At 47.3% G+C, this 21,947-nt stretch overlaps 1 protein-coding gene across 1 annotated transcript in view; it reads left to right on the forward strand.

The window, feature by feature from the left end:
- The window catches only part of LOC134586281 (dynein heavy chain domain-containing protein 1-like), a 246,596-nt gene that overhangs the window by 34,559 nt on the left and 190,090 nt on the right, over positions 1–21,947 (forward strand). The window contains exon 7 of the mRNA XM_063441768.1: positions 4,543–4,828. Within this exon, the coding sequence (XP_063297838.1) occupies positions 4,543–4,828 (286 nt within the window). The remainder of the gene's footprint in view (positions 1–4,542; positions 4,829–21,947) is intronic.

Consider the following 21,947-nt stretch of genomic DNA (forward strand, 5'->3'; position numbering starts at 1 on the left):
AATAGACGGATGAAAACCATAATTCATGAAGAAGGGGCTTGAATGAGTAGAATTGCAAATGAGATTGTTGTGTGCAAACTCCGCCCAAGGAATCAAACCGACCCAATCATCCTGGTGTTCAGAAACAAAGCATCGTAAATATTGTTCAATTTTCTGGTTGGTACGTTCAGCAGCTCCGTTAGACTGAGGATGATAGGCAGAAGAAAAGTTTAATTTAATACCAAGTTGAGAGCAGAAGGACCTCCAAAAGCGGGAAACAAATTGGGAGCCTCTGTCCGATACAATTTGAGAGGGTATCCCATGTAGGCGAAAAATCTCCTTAGCGAATATCACTGCCAATTCGGGAGAAGACGGGAGTTTAGGCAGGGGAATGAAGTGTGCCATCTTAGTAAACCTGTCAACCACGGTGAGGATAACAGTCTGTCTTTTAGAGATAGGTAGATCGACAATAAAGTCCATGGCCAAACAGGACCATGGTTTTTCTGGAACCTCCAAGGGGTGCAGAAATCCACATGGAAGTTTTAGTACAAACTTCACATGCAGCGATGAACTCCTCAATATCCCTCCGTAAAGCAGGCCACCAGAAGTCCTTAGAGATCAACGCGTAAGTTTTGCGAATACCAGGATGTCCCGCCATCTTGCTATTATGTAAACACTGTAAAAGTTCCAGTTGAAGAGCAGGAGGAACGAAATGACGGCCCGCAGGAGTCTGTTTAGGTGCTAGATGTTGCAACTTAATGATCTCGGCCAGTAATGGAGAATGAATCCTGAGATTCGTATTAGCAATGATATTGCATTTCGGAACTATAGAAGAAAGAACTGGTTCAGGTACAGTAGAAGGTTCATATTGGCGAGATAATGCATTGGCTTTAGAGTTTTTAGAACCAGGTCTGTAAGTCAGTACATAATTGAAGTGAGTCAGGAATAAGGACCAACGAGCTTGTCTAGAGGATAAGCGCTTAGCCTCCCCAATATAGGACAAGTTTTTGTGGTCCGTCAAAATCGTAATAGGGTGTAGGGTCCCCTCCAACAAATGTCTCCACTCCTTTAAGGCTTTAATGACTGCTAACAGTTCCCTTTCCCCGATGTCATATCTGCTCTCAGGCCCAGAAAATTTCTTAGAGAAGAAACCACAAGGGTGTAACGGTTTATCCACCCCTAACCTTTGAGACAGAACAGCCCCAACTGCTGTCTCAGAGGCATCGACCTCAAGCAAGAAAGGCAGAGTCGTATCAGGATGGACTAGAATGGGAGCCGAGGCAAAAAGTTCCTTGAGAGTCTTGAAAGCACCAAGAGCTTCCTTAGACCAGAACTTAGTATCAGCCCCTTGTTTGGTCATATTGGTAATAGGCGCAATGATAGAGGAGTATCCTTTAATGAAGCGCCTATAGTAGTTGGAGAAACCAATAAACCTTTGGATAGCTTTGAGTCCTTTGGGCAAGGGCCAGTCTAAAATAGATTGGAGTTTTACAGGATCCATTTTAAAACCCTCCCCAGAAATCACGTATCCAAGAAAGTCTACCTGAGACTGATCAAAACTGCACTTTTCCAATTTGCAATATAGGCCATGTTGCAGCAGCTTGTGTAATACCTTTCTGACCTGTCTATGGTGAGTCTCAATCTCCTTAGAGTGTATTAGTATGTCGTCCAGGTAAACAATAACACAATCATGCTGAAACTCCCTAAGTACCTCATTAATCAAATCTTGAAATACTGCAGGCGCATTGCAGAGTCCAAATGGCATAACAGTGTATTCGTAATGGCCATACCGGGTATTGAATGCCGTCATCCACTCGTGACCTTGCTGGATTCTCACCAAATTGTAAGCCCCTCTGAGATCTAACTTGGTGAAGATTCTGGAGCCCTTAAGACGATCAAATAACTCGGTAATCAGTGGGATAGGATAGGCATTTCTGACAGTTATTTTATTCAAGCCTCGGTAATCGATACATGGTCTCAGCGTGCCATCCTTCTTCTTAATGAAAAAGAACCCAGCCCCGGCCGGAGAAGAAGACCTCCTGATGAATCACTTTTCTAAATTCTCCCGAATATACTCCTCTAGAACCGAGTTTTCCTGAACAGACAAAGGATATACATGGCCCCTCGGAGGCATAGTGCCGGGTAGAAGCTTAATCTTACAGTCAAATGACCTGTGTGGAGGCAAAGAATCGGCATTCTTCTTGTCAAACACTGCCCTTAAGTCTAGGTAAAGGTCTGGTATTTGTCTTTCTGTGGACTGAGTGGGATTCTCCGGTATGTTAATATTAGCTAATGGGGAAACCTTGCACAAACACCGATCCTGGCAGCCCTGGCCCCACGAGAGTATCTCTCCTAACTCCCAATCGATAATAGGGTTATGTTTTTTCAACCATGGGTACCCCAGAACTATGGGAACGGAAGGAGACGAAATGAGCAAAAGAGATAAATTCTCCACGTGTAGGATACCAACATTTAAACTAATGGGTATGGTCTCACGAAAGATAACAGGGTCTAGTAGTGGTCTACCATCTATGGCCTCAACGGCCAAAGGTGTCTCCGTTAGCTGGGATGGGAAATTGTTCTTACTAGCAAAGGCTTGGTCGATAAAATTCTCAGCAGCACCGGAATCTATCAATGCCATAGCCCTTACTACTTCCTTCCCCCAAGTTAAGGAAACTGGTAGCAGAAGCCTGTGATCTTTATAATTAGGAGTAGAGGACAAAATAGAAACACCCAAGGCCTGTCCTCTAGAGAGACTTAGGTGCGAGCGTTTCCCGGGCGGTTAGAACAGTTCGAGAGTAAATGACCCTTGGCCCCACAGTACATACACAAACCCTCTCTTCTCCTGTGCTGTCTTTCCTCCTCAGAGAGGCGGGTATACCCTTTCTGCATAGGTTCAGTAAACAAAGATATCGTGGAGTCAGGACTTGGAAAAGCGGGAGCTAACCTAAAAGAAGGTCTCTGGTTCCTCTCTCGAGTGTTCTGTCTCTCTCTTAGACGTTCATCTATACGAGAGATGAACGAAATTAAATCCTCTAAATTCTCAGGGAGTTCTCTGGTAGCAACCTCATCAAGGATTACATCAGATAGGCCATTCAAAAATACATCCATATACGCCTGCTCATTCCACTTGATTTCTGCCGCCAGAGACCTGAACTCTAGTGCATAATCCACCAGTGTTCGGTTCTCCTGTCTCAGGCGCAACAGTAATCTGGCTGCATTAACCTTTCTACCTGGAGGGTCAAATGTTCTTCTAAAAGCAGCTACAAATGCGTTATAGTTATAAACTAATGGGTTATCGTTCTCCCATAGTGGGTTGGCCCATCTCAGAGCTTTCTCAATGAGTAGGGTGATAATAAATCCTACTTTTGCCCTATCTGTAGGATAAGAGCGAGGTTGCAATTCAAAGTGGATACTAATTTGGTTTAAAAAACCACGACACTTCTCAGGAGCCCCACCATAGCGTACTGGGGGGGTAATGTGAGAAGAAGCACCCACTGTGGCTACCTCTAGACCTGAACCGACAGGAGAAACAGGGGTATTACGTATCTCCTCTGGTGGGTTATTGGCACAAGCTAATAGAGCCTGTAGCGCAAGCGCCATCTGATCCATTCTGTGATCCATGGCTTCAAACCTAGGATCAGGAGCAGCCAGCTTACTGTTTGTACTTGCAGGATCCATTGGCCCTGTCGTAATGTCAGGATCGGGACAGGGATCCAACACGCAGAGTACAAACAGTAGCCAGATACGTATACCGGACCTTAGAATGGCCGGACTAACGTAAGTAGTACAGTATAGAATGGTCAAAGACAAGCCGAGGTCGAGGGTAACAGAAGACAGGTAAGCGAGAGACAAGCCGAATCAAGGGTAACAGAGATAAGCAGAGTAAGGTAAACAAGCCGGGTCAAAACCAAAAGGGATAATAGAATACACAAGCACTGAGTGACTAGAACAAGCTAGAACCACGACAGGGCAATGAGCTAATGAAAGAAGCTCTGTTAAATACCCTGTTCAGAGCAGTAACCACGCCTCCAAGGCGTCTTGATTGGTCCTGCAGCAATTGACTGACAGGTCGTTCCGGGGGAGTGTCCTGATGACTACTTCCTGCCTAGATGCTGTAAAAGGCAGTCACTCCCTCGCGGCCGGCCTAGCATGACCGGATAGACCGCGGGGAAGGGAGCCATCAGGCCATCTGGATGGAGGAACAGCTAAGTCTCTACTAGATGGACGACTATCGGACTACCGAAGCAAATTATTATTTTTTGGTTAGGTGATTTGGCTGGGACAAATGTTTTTTCTCTGTTCATTAGTCTAGTTGCAGTTACTAAGGCTGACAAATCATCATGTAAGTTGTAGTTCTACAACAGCTGAGGGTACCACTTGGCCAACTCTGAAGTAGAGAAGATTCATAAAAAATCTGAGATAAGTTAGCAAACATTCCAAAAAGTGTATTCTTTTCAGGTGGTTGGTGTAGTAAAGTGGTCAAACCTGCCCTTTGCAAACTACAATGGTCATTATAGTGATTCATTACACATTTTCCATGCATGTGTCTTTATTTTGCAGTTTGAGAGCATTATGGTTGCTGCAAGATCTCTGGTCTGCGCTGGCCTTCCGGTTCTGCTAGTTGGACCTCCTGGCTGTGGAAAGACGAGCCTTGCACAGACAGTGACCTTCCATGGAGCATTATGCCACAGGATTCCTATTAACTCCCTATTGCGTCCTGCTCATCTACGCCAACACCTTAATACTCACCATGAAAATGCCACTGCAGTAAGACCAAGAAGCATTATCCATGGGAGTCGACTTAGGCATCTTTTCCTCTTGGATGATCTACACAAAGCTTCATTTGGTGAGATACAGATGCTGTCCAAGTGTCTAACTATCATTGGATCAAAATAGAGGGTTAGGGTTACCAGTCTTTATGCTACAATTGGGCTTCTAGCTTTATTTATCTAATTGTTCAGGTTGTTAGGCCTCTATGCTCTTTATATTTTGGTAAGTGTTTGTAACGGATCACCTGGCACCCCGACTGAGTACCTCCGTTAATGGATGCTCCTAGTGCTTCCTGAGGACTCCAAGCACTCTGGCAGACACCACAATCACCGAATCCGAGAAACCTTTAAATTCTCCCAAGCATATGAATGCTGTAGACCATTGAATAGGAACCATACGAATAGGCTTGTACTCCTAGCAGTCAACTGGAACAGCATGCAATAAATCCTTCCCTCAATAATGAGATGACACATCACTTTGAGGGTAAAACAGGAACTCTGGACTGGCTCATCCAGCTTGGCTTTTATTACACTTGTACACTTGTAACCAATCAGATACATGGTTCAGCCCACACATCTCCTCCCCTCAGATAACCAGTTAACATAATTATACAGCCAGGAAAACTACAGTTTTTATACATGTGCTATAACTTTAAATACATACATCCAATCTTCCTAAAAACTACATATTTAGAATCAGCACACTTTAAACATAAACCCTTCCAAAAATCAGCCAAATCCCTCCAGTGGATCAAAAGTTAGCTGGAGGTCCCTTTATGACCGACCACAAGCACATTTTCCTGCCCAAAACAGTTCCATAGATTTGGGCTGTGCGGCCGGTCAATTTCATGCCGAAAAACGACTAAATCCATTTCGAACGGGAGCTGCAAGTTCAGTATGGAAGAAGGTAAGGGTCAGCGGTGTTCGGTAAAATGTGTAGCCGATTTTAGTTCCACAGAATCTTTAGCATATACCGCTGACCGCGTTCGACTGAACAAAGATGGCCGTCGCCACGTGCAATTAACCTGCAGTAACCTCGCAGCCTGGGAGGTAAATTGCCTGCACACTTTAACTTCTGGGTGGTCCGCCTGTGTGGTACTTGGTTCAGTAAGCCCTATTTACTGAACCAAGAGGGAGAAAGCCAGGGGCAAGTTATTTTACAGGTCTGGGGACATAGTCTTAAAGGGGCATTGTTCACCACAGTTACAAGATGTCCCCAGACGGTTCTTAAAGGGCCATACACACCAAATAAAAATCCATACGTTTTCAGGGGCCATAGTCTTAAAGGGTATTGTTACCCAAAGTCTCAATATGTCCCCAGACAGTTCTTAAAGGGCCAGCAGCAGTACAATAAAATACCATTCACTGTACTTAAAGGGCCAGCAGTCGCACAATAAAATACAATATGCCCCAAATAACCCAGGGGCCATAGTCAGCAGGTAGGAGGCGGGCAAACAGGCTTCTCCAGGGCCCAGTGGCGAGGTTCGTTTCGCCACAGTGTTTTTTCTACATGGTATTACTTTTGGTTTTTGTGTCATGTTTACCTTGTTTATCTGCTTCGCTGTTTGTAAAAAAGTTTTTCCCTTTCAAGTGTTTCCTCCAGCTTGCTAGTGAAATTGTTCTACATAGTAAAACTGAGAACCCGCCTGGCAACTCTTAAGCTGAGACTCCTCCTTGGTAATTCACAGTTTGAGAGTTACCCCCTCATTGGCAAATCTCAAACTAAGATCCCCACTTGGCAACTCTTGAACTGAGACCCCTCCCCCCTCCCCCTTGGCAACTCTCACACTTAGATACCCCCCCCCCCCTCTCGCCCCACACTCTGAAACTTATAAAAACACAATTTGAACTTGATGAGATGGCTTCCTTTGGTCAGAGTCTCATTTATTATGAAGTTGATGACTTGCTTCATAATGACGCAACATGGGCCTGTTTGCCCGTTTGTTTAGTAATGTAGGTCACATAGCTGAATATTCATTGACTGAGCTCCCATACCACTGCATATTCCAAAGTCCTTTTGTGGCGGCCACCCCAATGGGAAGAGGGGTCTTGCTGCCAGAGATGTTCTCGCCGCCAGAGGTGTTCTTTTCCCCCCCAGTGTGAGTAGAGTTCCAATAATCCTGGAAACGATAATCCTAAAAATCAGTGATAAAGCTGTTCCCTACAAGTACGAGACGAGGCTCTGTGTTGAGGGTGAACTGGAACTGTTTAATGGACGCCACAGCTGGCCTTTTATGCAAGTCCCCATGCAAGGGGTTTCTGATGACATAGTCTAGGGGCATTCCCCACTGGACCTGAGAGGGGACTTCAGTAAAAGCACACACATAATTACATTAACGCTCAGTTCCAGGACATGCATAAAAAAACACACCCCAAAATAAATACTTAACAATGGACTACCCCCTCAAGTTCCATATCCTATGTTCTGTAGCCTGGATCTGAGTGCCCAACATATCCAGAAAGCACTCAGATCCCACAAATGCAGCCGAAACGCCACTGGGGTATAGTTTAGACCAGGCTTCTCCAAACTCTGGCCCACCAGATATTGCTGAACTACAACTCCCATGATCCTATGAATGAAATTGATAGGCCGAGAATCATGGGAGTTGTAGTTCAGCAACACCTGGAGGGCCGGAGTTTGGGAAAGCCTGGTTTAGACCGACCGCACACGAGGCGCATGCCCAAAATAGTTCCATTAAATCAGGCTGTGCGATTGGTCTCTTTTGGGAGTACCAAATACTACAATATGTATGAATAAACGCCATTTCGTTCGTATGAATCCAACCGAACATAGCTGGAGGTGGAAATATCAGCGGTGTTCGCGCCGTCGAGTGTCCGATTTTAGTTCCATACATTCGACGACCAAACACCGCTGTCTGTGTTCGCGGCCAATGATGGCTGCCACCACGTGTTCGCACAGGTGAACGGCAACCACCCAGCCGACCGCTTAGAACGTTGGTGTTATTGCGGTTACAGAGGTGTTAGCAGAGTTTAATGGGGTCAACAAGCAGCACACTCTGCATATGGGTGGTCTGTCATTCTGTGATTAATTCGTTATTCAAACAGAGCAATATTAACATATGAGGTGAATACAATTTACCAAACAAACAGACAAAGAGCTGTATAATCCAGGGACAGTAAGATCTGTCACACCTATGTACTGACTTCATGTATGTACATAGTGGGGAATCGCGATGCAGCCTAGAACATAAACTAACCCCATTCAAACCCCCAATAACGAAAGACCACTTAGTATGGATGAAACAGGCCACATCATTTATTATCACAAACTAAATTACTGCATAACACATCCATAACTTTATTTATTAAAGCTCTTCTTTTTTTGTAACTATAAACGGTAGACATAAATAGGCATAAATTAATATATATACATGTATGACTCCACACATAGTGTTATACAGTGACCCAACCGTCCTTGCCAATAAACATACAGTGGTTCCTAATCCCCCCAGGTCATAAAAACCACATCTTTCCTATGCCCGCCATCAGCCGTCCTTATCCACGCTCGATGGGCACAACACCTCAGGTAACCTAATGTTAACCGTTTGAAGGGGAGGTTGAGACCTTAAAACTTGTTCATCTCATTCCATATACTTAAACGTAACCCCTCAAACTCAATTGGCAAGGACATACCCCCGCCACAACACCGCTGTTTTACACCTAAAATCAGCGGGGGACCCCGCCACAACCAGCCATGGCCTGTTCCACCACTTCTTGCAATGCTAGATTAACATAGGCCTAGTCCAACCTCCAGCAGTGCACCCATCCCCTCAAGATAACTAGGCCACATCCAGGGAACTGAAATCCCGCAAGCCCCCAAGACAAACCTAGAAAACCATCTCGTCCGATTTTCGACGGCAGCGCACCAGGGCACTCACATTGCTGCGTGCACTGCCAACAGAAACGGGCAATAGCCTCAGCCCAGCCCCTGAGAACCTCTGGGAAGAAACAGAATGCGTAACATGTCCAGATTTAAGAGCACCCAAATCCCAAACCATTGCCAAACCCATGTCATTCCGCCCAGAGATGACAAAACCCCCGGTACCCCCATGAGGCGGGACAGCTGACCTCGTACGAGGAGGAGCCACACCCCCCTCATGTATCTGGTGCCAGACCACCGAACCTCTGCTCCTGAAGGTGTAAGAACCAATCACTCGCTCTCCGCCTCCTGGCCCAAATTACATATGAGCATCCAACCATCCCTATACCGGAGGGGAGAGGGGTATCATGGAGTAAAACTTCAGGGTTAAGCACTCAGCAGTGAGGAGCCTGACTCCGCCCCCCTCTGACACAGCTCTGACAGTATTTAGGGAGACTGGGCCAGAGGGAGGGTGCTTGGTAAATGATTGTTTGAGCTAACGTGTGAGCTGCCTCCTGGAGCTCCACAGGCTCAGCTACTGGGAACTACTTCCACCAGACAAACCCTTCCAGCCTTTGAGCAAATGCAAGGATTGCTGCAAGCCATAAAGGATTACTGGAGAAAGGAAACTTTGCTACTTTACAAGTGGACAATATGTCTGGACTATTGGAGGACTACCCATATAAACCTTAAGTATATCTTTCAGCTATTTGCCTACAATATCATTTATTCTATGAACTGTTTCATGCTTTGCAAATACTTCCATTGCTACAAGTTACTAATCTCATGAAGGACAACTCCCATCATGCTTATTCACTATGAACAGTTCTTGCTTTGCAACTATTCTCAGCTAATTGATTATTGTTCCTATTGAAGATTATTCTCATGAACTAATGTTACTTAATGCATCTATATGAATTTAATGCATCTCTGAAGAAATACTGAATACTGAACTACTTGCACTTCTTATTATTGGATTATTGCCTAAATGCAATTCATTTAAGTTTAACTCTTATTAAAACTTTGGTTGAATCAAGTTACCAGTGATTCTCTCTTTTCTTAAAGCTACAGTATTGATACTTAAGGATTCTCCATTTCTTCACTATTGTAATTAGGGAGTTTACAAGCTGCAGTTGAGTTCCAACCCAAACCATCCCTTTTAGCGTAACAAGGGGAGACCGTAACTGCGGAGAGAAATCCATTCGGAGACCGGCAAGGTGAACCCAAGGAACCTACCACACTGACCCCCACCATTCAAGCCCTGTGAACCAGTGGCACAAGCACGCCAAGCCTGGCGGAGTCTGTAGCCACCCCTAACCGGACTGAATGCCCCCTGAACTCTCCACCATCCTTACCTAGGAATTCGAACCCCCACTGGAGCACCCCAACGACATGGACGCAGGAGAGAAAACCCGGCTTCAAGAACCAAACCAGGGGTGAGGAGGCCAAATAACCCAGGGGCGGAATAGCCCTCACCGAAGGAATACAGGACACATGTCGGAACCCGACGTTCCCCCCCCAATCGGAACGGTATAAATCCAACTATCCTGGGAACCTAGTACATCCTGTTAGGAGCTTAACCATCACCCTGTGCATTCCATCTACCTCAAGAGAAAGCAGAAAGGGCCCGGTTATGTTAACCCTGCAACGTCCAAGAATGGAACAGATTCTATTGATGAATTAGCCAAACGCTACCAACTTACCTTTCCCTAATACAAGAGCCTTCGAGTGGCGAAAGCCAGAAGGAAGTCCATTCCGATGCTTACTCGATCCACCAAAAGCCCTGCCCACCTGCAGATGACCGTAACATGAACGGGAAGCCGCCAAGGAAATGCACTCATCCGGCCCGATCGCTCACACTTTACTGTAGTAGGCCCCACACCGCCTCCGAGAGCGACCCATGGATCAGCTTCAACAGCCGCTAGACCAAGCGACCATGACTCCACTGTTATAATGTGAGCCCGCGGAGCCCCCACCTGAAGTTCGTCCTACAGTGAACCAGACAGAGCACCTGCCATTACCTTGTAAACCTCGCCTGACCAGACACTTCCAAACTCAAACAGCCAGGAGCCACAACCAGAGTACCCCCGGGGTAAAGGGCACTTTCACATGATATAGACAGCCTGCACCACCTCACGATTGTCTCAATGGAAGAACTACCCACCTGACTACGAGCTGGGTACCCCACGCCTATCATGCAACCCGAATGGGAAGCCCCAAGACAGCCAGAGTCTGCAAGAGCCCCGATGCTTGCCAGCTTACTGAGCAAGAGTCAGCACACGATGGAAAAACCCGAAATGGCCCCAACAAACCCCAAACCCGCTGCAGCGGCAACAGGTGGAAGTCAGTGGAAGGGATTTAGGGGGCCTGAATGCACAAGCCACCGTTAATGGAGGCCCATACAGCCCCAAGGGCAACACTGACAGGCAAAGCCCAGCTTACCAAGTAGAGCCCCCAAGGTAGCACAGCTGAAACCCCCAACACCGCCAAAACCACTGACACCTCCCATCGGATGTACAAAAATCACAGTCTGGGGCAATCGACGTTCCCTAGCCGGACTCGATCCCACTATCCAGGAGACTACCGCACGTATCCCGATCCACGGAACTCCGAAACGCTGAAACACTACCCCAAGAAAAACACTACCCCAAGAAAAACACCACCGCAGCAGAACGCGACATGCGACACTGTCGGCCCCACACATAAGCGACATTAAGAGCCACCCGCGCGGAGGCACATAGCCACATAACACTGACCGTCAGAAATACGGCCCGGAAAACAATAACCTGCCGGGCGCATCAGCAGCAGCAGGAAAGCCAATTCCACTGCTGCCTTTGTCAGCAAGGCCCCAGAGCCCTGCAGCCCTAACCATGCGGACCGTTGTGTCATGCCCTCCCATACCTAACCCCTTGTAGGGAAAGACAACTGAGTAAATAAGAAATCATGCGATATCGACCTGCCCCTCTAAGGGCACCATGTCCCAAGGGGGGGACCCACGGAGCAGAGTTCGGGGGCACCCTAAAATTGGTCGGGAGGTAAGCTTATCAAGCTTTCATTGTAAGCCGCTCCCGCACCACCCGATGGAAGTCTCATATGGGCCAAAAGGTCCTGCTCGGAGAGCACCCGCGTCCCTTATACCGACAGCCCGCATGAAAAACCGTGGGGTCAGGATGGGCCCCCCCCTGCGACTGGAGCTCTCGTGCTGGAACGGCACGAGGGCCCCATTTAATTTCTCATTCTGTTCAGGTATTCATTCAGCTTTTTTTTTTGTAAATTTCCCAAAACATTTTTATTTAGTTTTTTGTTTTTTTTCACGCTAAGACGAGTTAAGACCTCCCCCACACTAACTTACACAGAACATAATCCCACCCACACATTCATACTCAACCAATCCCACATATCTATCCCCACACTCCTACATGTGCCCTTGTCCGCTTAGCTGCACTATCTCTCCAGGGCCTCTACATCAATTGTGAGTCAGCATCACCAGTCCCATTTTGTCATTAATTAATACTGGAGGGCTGGTTGGGGATCAAGATCTATTTTTCCACAGCGTTCTCCCCTCTCCATGGAGGAAAAGTCCAGTGGGGAGTTCCTCCATCCATTGTTATCCATCAACCAGACGCAAAATTAAATGGAGAACTTCTCCTTTATTGAACAAACACCGGTTGTAAAGAGAGCACAATGATTACAGGAATGTGGACCAAGTGGAAGACCTAAAGGAACACTTTGGGCACCAACTTAATTCAAACCACCCAAAGGCACCCAATTCAAACCACTTTAGTTTTGCTTAATGTTACAAAATCACTACAGACAAGTTATAAGTTGTGCCTTTTTCTCTTTTTTTTTTTTGCTTCGGTAATATAATTTTGTACCCAACTCACGAACTGAGTACATGAACCCATTCGTTAAACGAACATCGGCCCACTCGGTCCCTGGCGTGTGCCGCCACTTAACCCCGGTCACCTTTCTAACAGCCGAACGGCCGACCACCCTACGAGTGGAGTGTGTCTCCAATTGATCGCCCAGAGAGTTGCGGTCTGCGGTTAACCGCAACCTAATTGACGGCCCCAGGGCATTTACGTTCGTGCCCCATCTCCCGATACAGGAACTACCGAAAGGTTCACGAAGCGGAACCACCTACAGCCTGGCGTGTGGCCTCAATTAGAACGTTGAGTTTTGCGGTTAACCGCAGGTTAAGTACCCCTTCCCGGCAGTCTACGTTCGTCTCCCGAACCACTGAGACATCCAGTAACAGAGCGGGGATTCGTGCAAACCTCTAGCCGTTACTCGTTCCATGAGTTTGCGGTCGAGGTCCCGCTGCCCATTGACTCTCTTAAAAACATGGCCGCCATCTCAAGCTCGGGACCAAAGACACGAACGGACTTTATAACAAGGAAACTGAGCGTACTATTCGTGGGTTCTGGGCGCTCTTCGGTGAACTATTTCGCCCAGACCGGGGCCATATAATGAATGGTGGAATGCACGAATTATATATAAAACTGTTGAAATTATGTATTTTTAACCTGCTTTTTATGTGGTAAGAAAACGTGGTATTTTGGGCGCTTGGAGATAATTGCATTGTCCCAACCGTTGTATTCATTATCTCCAAGCTGGGCAGTGACAAATTCAAAAGATACAATGTATTCTTATTGGTCAACCACTTGCATTATCCCTGTCTCCCATCAGGTCCAGAGCGGGCTGTCCCTGCACCTGAGATTTTGCATAAATACCGATGCCTGTGTGCCATTAAAACCAGTTCTTGTTTGACCTTCAAATCGCAGCCTCGACTCATTTTGTGGGGAAAAGGGTATCCTAGCTGTACTATAGCTAGTGGGATTGCTCTACATTTACAGGATTCATATGGACTACTAACCGAAGCGGCTCCTCTCCCTCTCTACATTTGGGATCCAGACTATCCAAGCGGTCCAGCTTCCAGCTAGCCTGGGGGTAACTAACACTTAAAAAAAGAAAAAAAGTTTTTGCATCTTTCTGCACCATAACTCTGTGCCTTTAGCCACAACCCTCTTTGCACAAAGCAACTTCCTTAGAAGACATATTTGGAGTATGTACTGGGCTCCACCAATGAGAGATCAATGTGAGCTGAGCCCCACAGCCAATCATTTTCCTCATACTCTCCATGTAGTATTCCAAAGCTGTGCAATTGGAAAAGCAGACAGAGATTGGCTACATGGTGGAAGGATGTCAACAGCTCAGCTCATACTGATCGCTTATTGGCTGAGCTCAGCAGGGCTGCCATCAGAAATTTTAGGGCCCCTGACACAGCTCAAGATCTGGGCCCCCGGGGCCAGCCCCGAGTCCGCCCACAAGGATGAAGTGTGTGTATAGTGGATGCGGTTTGTGTGTCATGGATGCAGTGTGTATAGTGGATGTTGAATGTGTATAGTGGATGCGGTATGTGTGTCATGGATACAGTTTGTATAGTGGATACAGTTTGTATAGTGGATGCAGTATGTGTGTCATGGATGCAGTGTGTATAGTGGATGCAGATTGTACGTTTTGTGTAATGTATGTAATGTTTGTATGCATGCATTCGATGCAGAGTGTGTGTGTAGTGAATGTAGGTGTGTGTGTATAGTGAATGCAGAGTGTGTTTTTGTAGTGGATGTAGTGTGTATAGTGAATGTAGTGTGTTTGTAGTGAATGTAGTGTACTTGTAGTGAGTGAAACGTGTGTATAGTGAATGTAGTGTGTGTGTAGTGCAAAGTGTATTTAGTGAATGTAGTGTGTGTGTAGTACAAAGTGTGTTTAGTAAATGTAGTGCGTGTGTAGTGCAGAGTGTGTTTAGTGAATGTAGTGTGTGTAGTGCAAAATGTGTATAGTGAATGTAGTGTGTGTGTGTGTGTGTGTGTAGAGCAAAATGTGTATAGTGAATGCAGTGTGTCTGTAGCGCAAAGTGTGTTTAGTGAATGTAGTGTGTGTGTGTGTAGTGCAGAGTGTGTTTAGTAAATGTAGTGTTTGTAGTGAGTGCAGAGTGTGTTTAGTGAATGTAGTGTATGTGTAGTGCAGAGTGTGTTTAGTGAATGTAGTGCAGAGTGTGTTAGTGAATGTAGTGTGTGTAGTGAAGAGTGTGTATAGTGAATGTAGTGTGTGTGTAGTGCAGAGTGTGTTGAGTGAATGTAGTGTGTGTGTGTGTGTAGTGCAGAGTGTGCTTGTAAGGATTCAGTGTGTGTGCAAAATAGGGGGGAAGGGGAGTATTTTTTTTTTAATTTATTTGTGTATATTTCAATTTTATTCCCCCCTCCCTGGTTCTTACTGTGCCAGGGAGGGGGGGAGATCGCATTTCCTGTTGATCCAGTGGCATGGTGGAGGGAGCCAGCCGCGGTACATTGAAGAGGGGGCCCAGCAGCACACATTGTCTTCCTTTCCAGCTCCTCTCTGACTAAATCTCACGAGACAGGCCTGCGTGCTGTGCGGAGCGTTGCCATAGTAACACATGGCAACGCTCTGGCAGCCGCAGGGCGCAGGAAAGTTAGACAGAGAGCAGCTGGAAAGGAGGACAGAGTGTGCTGCTGGGCCCCCTCTTCATCGTACAGGTAGCAGGGGGCCCTCTGTGCACATATATATATAGCGAAAATCGCTATATATATATATATATATACACACACACATGTGCTTCTCTATGACAAGCGTTCAGCGTCGACATGCAGAGCATGGAGATGTTGAATGTCAGTGCTGCACATTTTGCAACACTGACACAGGAAGCGCCTAGGTGTTCCTAGGCAGCAATGTAAACACTGCATTTTCTCTAAAAAGGCAGTCTTTGCAGCAAAAACCCTGCAGTGGTAGACTATACTCACCAGAACAACTACATTAAGCTGTATAATATAAATTAAGCTGTAGCTGTTCTGGTAACTAAAGTGTCCCTTTATGTTTGTGCGTGCAAAGGGGTAGGGACTGCAGAGGGTGCCGAAAGGAAGGGGCTGTAAAGGGTGTGAGTGGAAGGGGCTGCAGAGGGTACAGGGGGGAATAGAGGCTGTAGTGGGTGCAAAGGGTAATAGGAGCTGCAGTGGGAGCAGTTGGGTAGCCCACTAGCCACTACCAAAAGCGAAACCCTACCATTGCGCACAGTGCAGGGGGCAGGAGCTGCAGTGGGAGCAGCAGGTAAGGGCTGCAGTGGGAGCAGAGGGGCAGGGAATTCAGTGGGAGCAGAGGGGCAGGGAATTCAGTGGGAGCAGGGAGGTAGGGGCTGCAGAGGGAGCAGGGAGGTAGGGGTTGCAGAGGGAGCAGGGAGGTAGGAGCTGTAGGGGGTATGGGCTAGGGGCTGCAGAGGAAGCAGGGGGTAGGGGCTGCAGATGTAGCAGGGGTTGCAGAGGGAGCAGGGAGGTTGGGGCTGCAGAGGGAGCAGGGAGGTAGGGGCTGTAGGGGGTATGGGCTGCAGTGGTCGCAGGGGTTAGGAGCCTCAGAGGGAGGTGGGAGGTAGGGGCTGTAGGGGGTATGGGCTGCAGTGGGTAGGAGCTGCAAGGGGTATGGGCTGCAGTGGGATCAGGGGCATAGGGTGTCAGGATCGGGACAGGGATCCAACACGCAGAGTACAAACAGTAGCCAGATACGTATACCGGACCTTAGAATGGCCGGACTAACGTAAGTAGTACAGTATAGAATGGTCAAAGACAAGCCGAGGTCGAGGGTAACAGAAGACAGGTAAGCGAGAGACAAGCCGAATCAAGGGTAACAGAGATAAGCAGAGTAAGGTAAACAAGCCGGGTCAAAACCAAAAGGGATAATAGAATACACAAGCACTGAGTGACTAGAACAAGCTAGAACCACGACAGGGCAATGAGCTAATGAAAGAAGCTCTGTTAAATACCCTGTTCAGAGCAGTAACCACGCCCCCAAGGCGTCCTGATTGGTCCTGCAGCCATTGACTGACAGGTTGTTCTGGGGGAGTGTCCTGATGACTACTTCCTGCCTAGATGCTGTAAAAGGCAGTCACTCCCTCGCGGCCGGCCTAGCATGACCGGATAGACCGCGGGGAAGGGAGCCATCAGACCGTCTGGATGGAGGAACAGCTAAGTCTCTACCTCTTTCGGAGGTAGAGACCACAGGTACCCTGACAGTACCCCCCCTCTCAGATACGCCCACCGGGCGGAATGAACCGGGACGAGATGGGAAGCGAGAGTGATACGCCCTGCGGAGACGGGGAGCATGAACATCCTCCTGAGGTACCCAACTCCTCTCCTCAGGACCATATCCCTTCCAATCAACCAGATATTGTACTCTCCCCCGGGAGATTCGAGAATCAATAATAGAGTTAACCTCATACTCCTCCTGACCCTCCACCTGAACGGGGCGAGGAGGGGCTATTGTGGAGGAAAATCTGTTACATATGAGTGGTTTCAGCAATGAAACGTGAAACGAGTTCGGGATGCGTAAGGTATTAGGAAGAGCTAAACGATACGCAACTGGATTGATACGGGTCAGCACCCTGTAGGGTCCAATATAACGAGGAGCGAACTTCATGGAGGGCACTTTTAAACGGATGTTCCTCGTGCTCAGCCATACCCTATCACCTGGAACAAAGACCGGAGCCGCCCTTCTACGTTTATCAGCGTGTTTCTTGACCAACATAGAGTTGTGCACAAGGATTTGTCGAGTTTGATCCCACAACTTCCTCAAATTGGCAACATGAACATCAACCGACGGCACCCCCTGGGAAGGGGAATCCGAAGGAAGAATAGACGGATGAAAACCATAATTCATGAAGAAGGGGCTTGAATGAGTAGAATCGCAAACGAGATTGTTGTGTGCAAACTCCGCCCAAGGAATCAAACCGACCCAATCATCCTGGTGTTCAGAAACAAAGCATCGTAAATATTGTTCAATTTTCTGGTTGGTACGTTCAGCAGCTCCGTTAGACTGAGGATGATAGGCAGAAGAAAAGTTTAATTTAATACCAAGTTGAGAGCAGAAGGACCTCCAAAAGCGGGAAACAAATTGGGAGCCTCTGTCCGATACAATTTGAGAGGGTATCCCATGTAGGCGAAAAATCTCCTTAGCGAATATCTCTGCCAATTCGGGAGAAGACGGGAGTTTAGGCAGGGGAATGAAGTGTGCCATCTTAGTAAACCTGTCAACCACGGTGAGGATAACAGTCTGTCTTTTAGAGATAGGTAGATCGACAATAAAGTCCATGGCCAAACAGGACCATGGTTTTTCTGGAACCTCCAAGGGTTGCAGGAATCCACATGGAAGCGTATGGGGTTGTTTGGTTTTAGTACAAACTTCACATGCAGCGATGAACTCCTCAATGTCCCTCCGTAAAGCAGGCCACCAGAAGTCCTTAGAGATCAACGCGTAAGTTTTGCGGATACCAGGATGTCCCGCCATCTTGCTATTATGTAAACACTGTAAAAGTTCCAGTTGAAGAGCAGGAGGAACGAAATGACGGCCTGCAGGAGTCTGTTTAGGTGCTAGATGTTGCAACTTAATGATCTCGGCCAGTAATGGAGAATGAATCCTGAGATTCGTATTAGCAATGATATTGCATTTCGGAACTATAGAAGAAAGAACTGGTTCAGGTACAGTAGAAGGTTCATATTGGCGAGATAATGCATCGGCTTTAGAGTTTTTAGAACCAGGTCTGTAAGTCAGTACATAATTGAAGTGAGTCAGGAATAAGGACCAACGAGCTTGTCTAGAGGATAAGCGCTTAGCCTCCCCAATATAGGACAAGTTTTTGTGGTCCGTCAAAATCGTAATAGGGTGTAGGGTCCCCTCCAACAAATGTCTCCACTCCTTTAAGGCTTTAATGACTGCTAACAGTTCCCTTTCCCCGATGTCATATCTGCTCTCAGGCCCAGAAAATTTCTTAGAGAAGAAACCACAAGGGTGTAACGGTTTATCCACCCCTAACCTTTGAGACAGAACAGCCCCAACTGCTGTCTCAGAGGCATCGACCTCGAGCAAGAAAGGCAGAGTCGTATCAGGATGGACTAGAATGGGAGCCGAGGCAAAAAGTTCCTTGAGAGTCTTGAAAGCACCCAGAGCTTCCTTAGACCAGAACTTAGTATCAGCCCCTTGTTTGGTCATATTGGTAATAGGCGCAATGATAGAGGAGTATCCTTTAATGAAGCGCCTATAGTAGTTGGAAAAACCAATAAACCTTTGGATAGCCTTGAGTCCTTTGGGCAAGGGCCAGTCTAAAATAGATTGAAGTTTTACAGGATCCATTTTAAAACCCTCCCCAGAAATCACGTATCCAAGAAAGTCTACCTGAGACTGATCAAAACTGCACTTCTCCAATTTGCAATATAGACCATGTTGCAGCAGCTTGTGTAATACCTTTCTGACCTGTCTATGGTGAGTCTCAATCTCCTTAGAGTGTATTAGTATGTCGTCCAGGTAAACAATAACACAATCATGCTGAAACTCCCTAAGTACCTCATTAATCAAATCTTGAAATACTGCAGGAGCATTGCATAGTCCAAATGGCATAACAGTGTATTCGTAATGGCCATACCGGGTATTGAATGCCGTCATCCACTCGTGACCTTGCTGGATTCTCACCAAATTGTAAGCCCCTCTGAGATCTAACTTGGTGAAGATTTTGGAGCCCTTAAGACGATCAAATAACTCGGTAATCAGTGGGATAGGATAGGCATTTCTGACAGTTATTTTATTCAAGCCTCGGTAATCGATACAAGGTCTCAGCGTGCCATCCTTCTTCTTAATGAAAAAGAACCCAGCCCCGGCCGGAGAAGAAGACCTCCTGATGAATCCCTTTTCTAAATTCTCCCGAATATACTCCTCTAGAACCGAGTTTTCCTGAACAGACAAAGGATATACATGGCCCCTCGGAGGCATAGTGCCGGGTAGAAGCTTAATCTTACAGTCAAATGACCTGTGTGGAGGCAAAGAATCGGCATTCTTCTTGTCAAACACTGCCCTTAAGTCTAGGTAAAGGTCTGGTATTTGTCTTTCTGTGGACTGAGTAGGATTCTCCGGTATGTTAATATTAGCTAATGGAGAAACCTTGCACAAACACCGATCCTGGCAGCCCTGGCCCCACGAGAGTAACTCCCAATCGATAATAGGGTTATGTTTTTTCAACCATGGGTACCCCAGAACTATGGGAACGGAAGGAGACGAAATGAGCAGAAGAGATAAATTCTCCACGTGTAGGATACCCACATTTAAATTAATGGGTATGGTCTCACGAAAGATAACAGGGTCTAGTAGTGGTCTACCATCTATGGCCTCAACGGCCAAAGGTGTCTCCCTTAGCTGGGATGGGAAATTGTTCTTACTAGCAAAGGCTTGGTCGATAAAATTCTCAGCAGCACCGGAATCTATCAATGCCATAGCCCTTACTACTTCCTTCCCCCAAGTTAAGGAAACTGGTAGCAGAAGCCTGTGATCTTTATAATCAGGAGTAGAGGACAAAATAGAAACACCCAAGGCCTGTCCTCTAGAGAGACTTAGGTGCGAGCGTTTCCCGGGCGGTTAGAACAGTTCGAGAGTAAATGACCCTTGGCTCCACAATACATACACAAACCCTCTCTTCTCCTGTGCTGTCTTTCCTCCTCAGAGAGGCGGGTATACCCTTTCTGCATAGATTCAGTAAGCAAAGATATCGTGGAGTCAGGACTTGGAACAGCGGGAGCTAACCTAAAAGAAGGTCTCTGGTTCCCCTCTCGAGTGTTCTGTCTCTCTCTTAGACGTTCATCTATACGAGAGATGAACGAAATTAAATCCTCTAAATTCTCAGGGAGTTCTCTGGTAGCAACCTCATCAAGGATTACATCAGATAGGCCATTCAAAAATACATCCATATACGCCTGCTCATTCCACTTGATTTCTGCCGCCAGAGACCTGAACTCTAGTGCATAATCCACCAGTGTTCGGTTCTCCTGTCTCAGGCGCAACAGTAATCTGGCTGCATTAACCTTTCTACCTGGAGGGTCAAATGTTCTTCTAAAAGCAGCTACAAATGCGTTATAGTTATAAACTAATGGATTATCGTTCTCCCATAGTGGGTTGGCCCATCTCAGAGCTTTCTCAATGAGTAGGGTGATAATAAATCCTACTTTTGCCCTATCTGTAGGATAAGAGCGAGGTTGCAATTCAAAGTGGATACTAATTTGGTTTAAAAAACCACGACACTTCTCAGGAGCCCCACCATAGCGTACTGGGGGGGTAATGTGAGAAGAAGCACCCACTGTGGCTACCTCTAGACCTGAACCGACAGGAGAAACAGGGGTATTACGTATCTCCTCTGGTGGTTTATTGGCACAAGCTAATAGAGCCTGTAGCGCAAGCGCCATCTGATCCATTCTGTGATCCATGGCTTCAAACCTAGGATCAGGAGCAGCCAGCTGACTGTTTGTACTTGCAGGATCCATTGGCCCTGTCGTAATGTCAGGATCGGGACAGGGATCCAACACGCAGAGTACAAACAGTAGCCAGATACGTATACCGGACCTTAGAATGGGCGGACTAACGTAAGTAGTACAGTATAGAATGGTCAAAGACAAGCCGAGGTCGAGGGTAACAGAAGACAGGTAAGCGAGAGACAAGCCGAATCAAGGGTAACAGAGATAAGCAGAGTAAGGTAAACAAGCCGGGTCAAAACCAAAAGGGATAATAGAATACACAAGCACTGAGTGACTAGAACAAGCTAGAACCACGACAGGGCAATGAGCTAATGAAAGAAGCTCTGTTAAATACCCTGTTCAGAGCAGTAACCACGCCCCCAAGGCGTCCTGATTGGTCCTGCAGCCATTGACTGACAGGTTGTTCTGGGGGAGTGTCCTGATGACTACTTCCTGCCTAGATGCTGTAAAAGGCAGTCACTCCCTCGCGGCCGGCCTAGCATGACCGGATAGACCGCGGGGAAGGGAGCCATCAGACCGTCTGGATGGAGGAACAGCTAAGTCTCTCTACCTCTTTCGGAGGTAGAGACCACAGGTACCCTGACATAGGGGATGCAGTGGGAGCAGAGTGGGTTGGGGGTTGCAGAGGGAGCAGTGGGGTTGGGGCTGCAGAGGGAGCAGAGAATGCAGTGGGAGCAGGGGGGGTAGGGGCTGCAAAGGGAGCAGAGTGGTAGGGGCTGCAGAGGGAGCAGGGGATGCAGTGGGAGCAGGGAGTAGGGGATGCAGTGGGGGTAGGGGCTGCAGAGGGAGCAGGGGATGCAGTGGGTGCAGGGGCTGCAGAGGGGGTAGGGGCTGCAAAGGGGGCAGGGGGTAGGGGCTACAGAGGGAGCAGGGGGTGCAGTGGTAGCAGGGGGTAGGGGATGCAGTGGGAGCAGGGGGGTAGGGGCTGCAGAGGGAGCAGGGGAGTAGGGGCTGCAGAGG

This window comes from Pelobates fuscus, chromosome 1 (genome assembly GCF_036172605.1).
Source record: "Pelobates fuscus isolate aPelFus1 chromosome 1, aPelFus1.pri, whole genome shotgun sequence".
Lineage (NCBI taxonomy): Eukaryota > Metazoa > Chordata > Amphibia > Anura > Pelobatidae > Pelobates > Pelobates fuscus.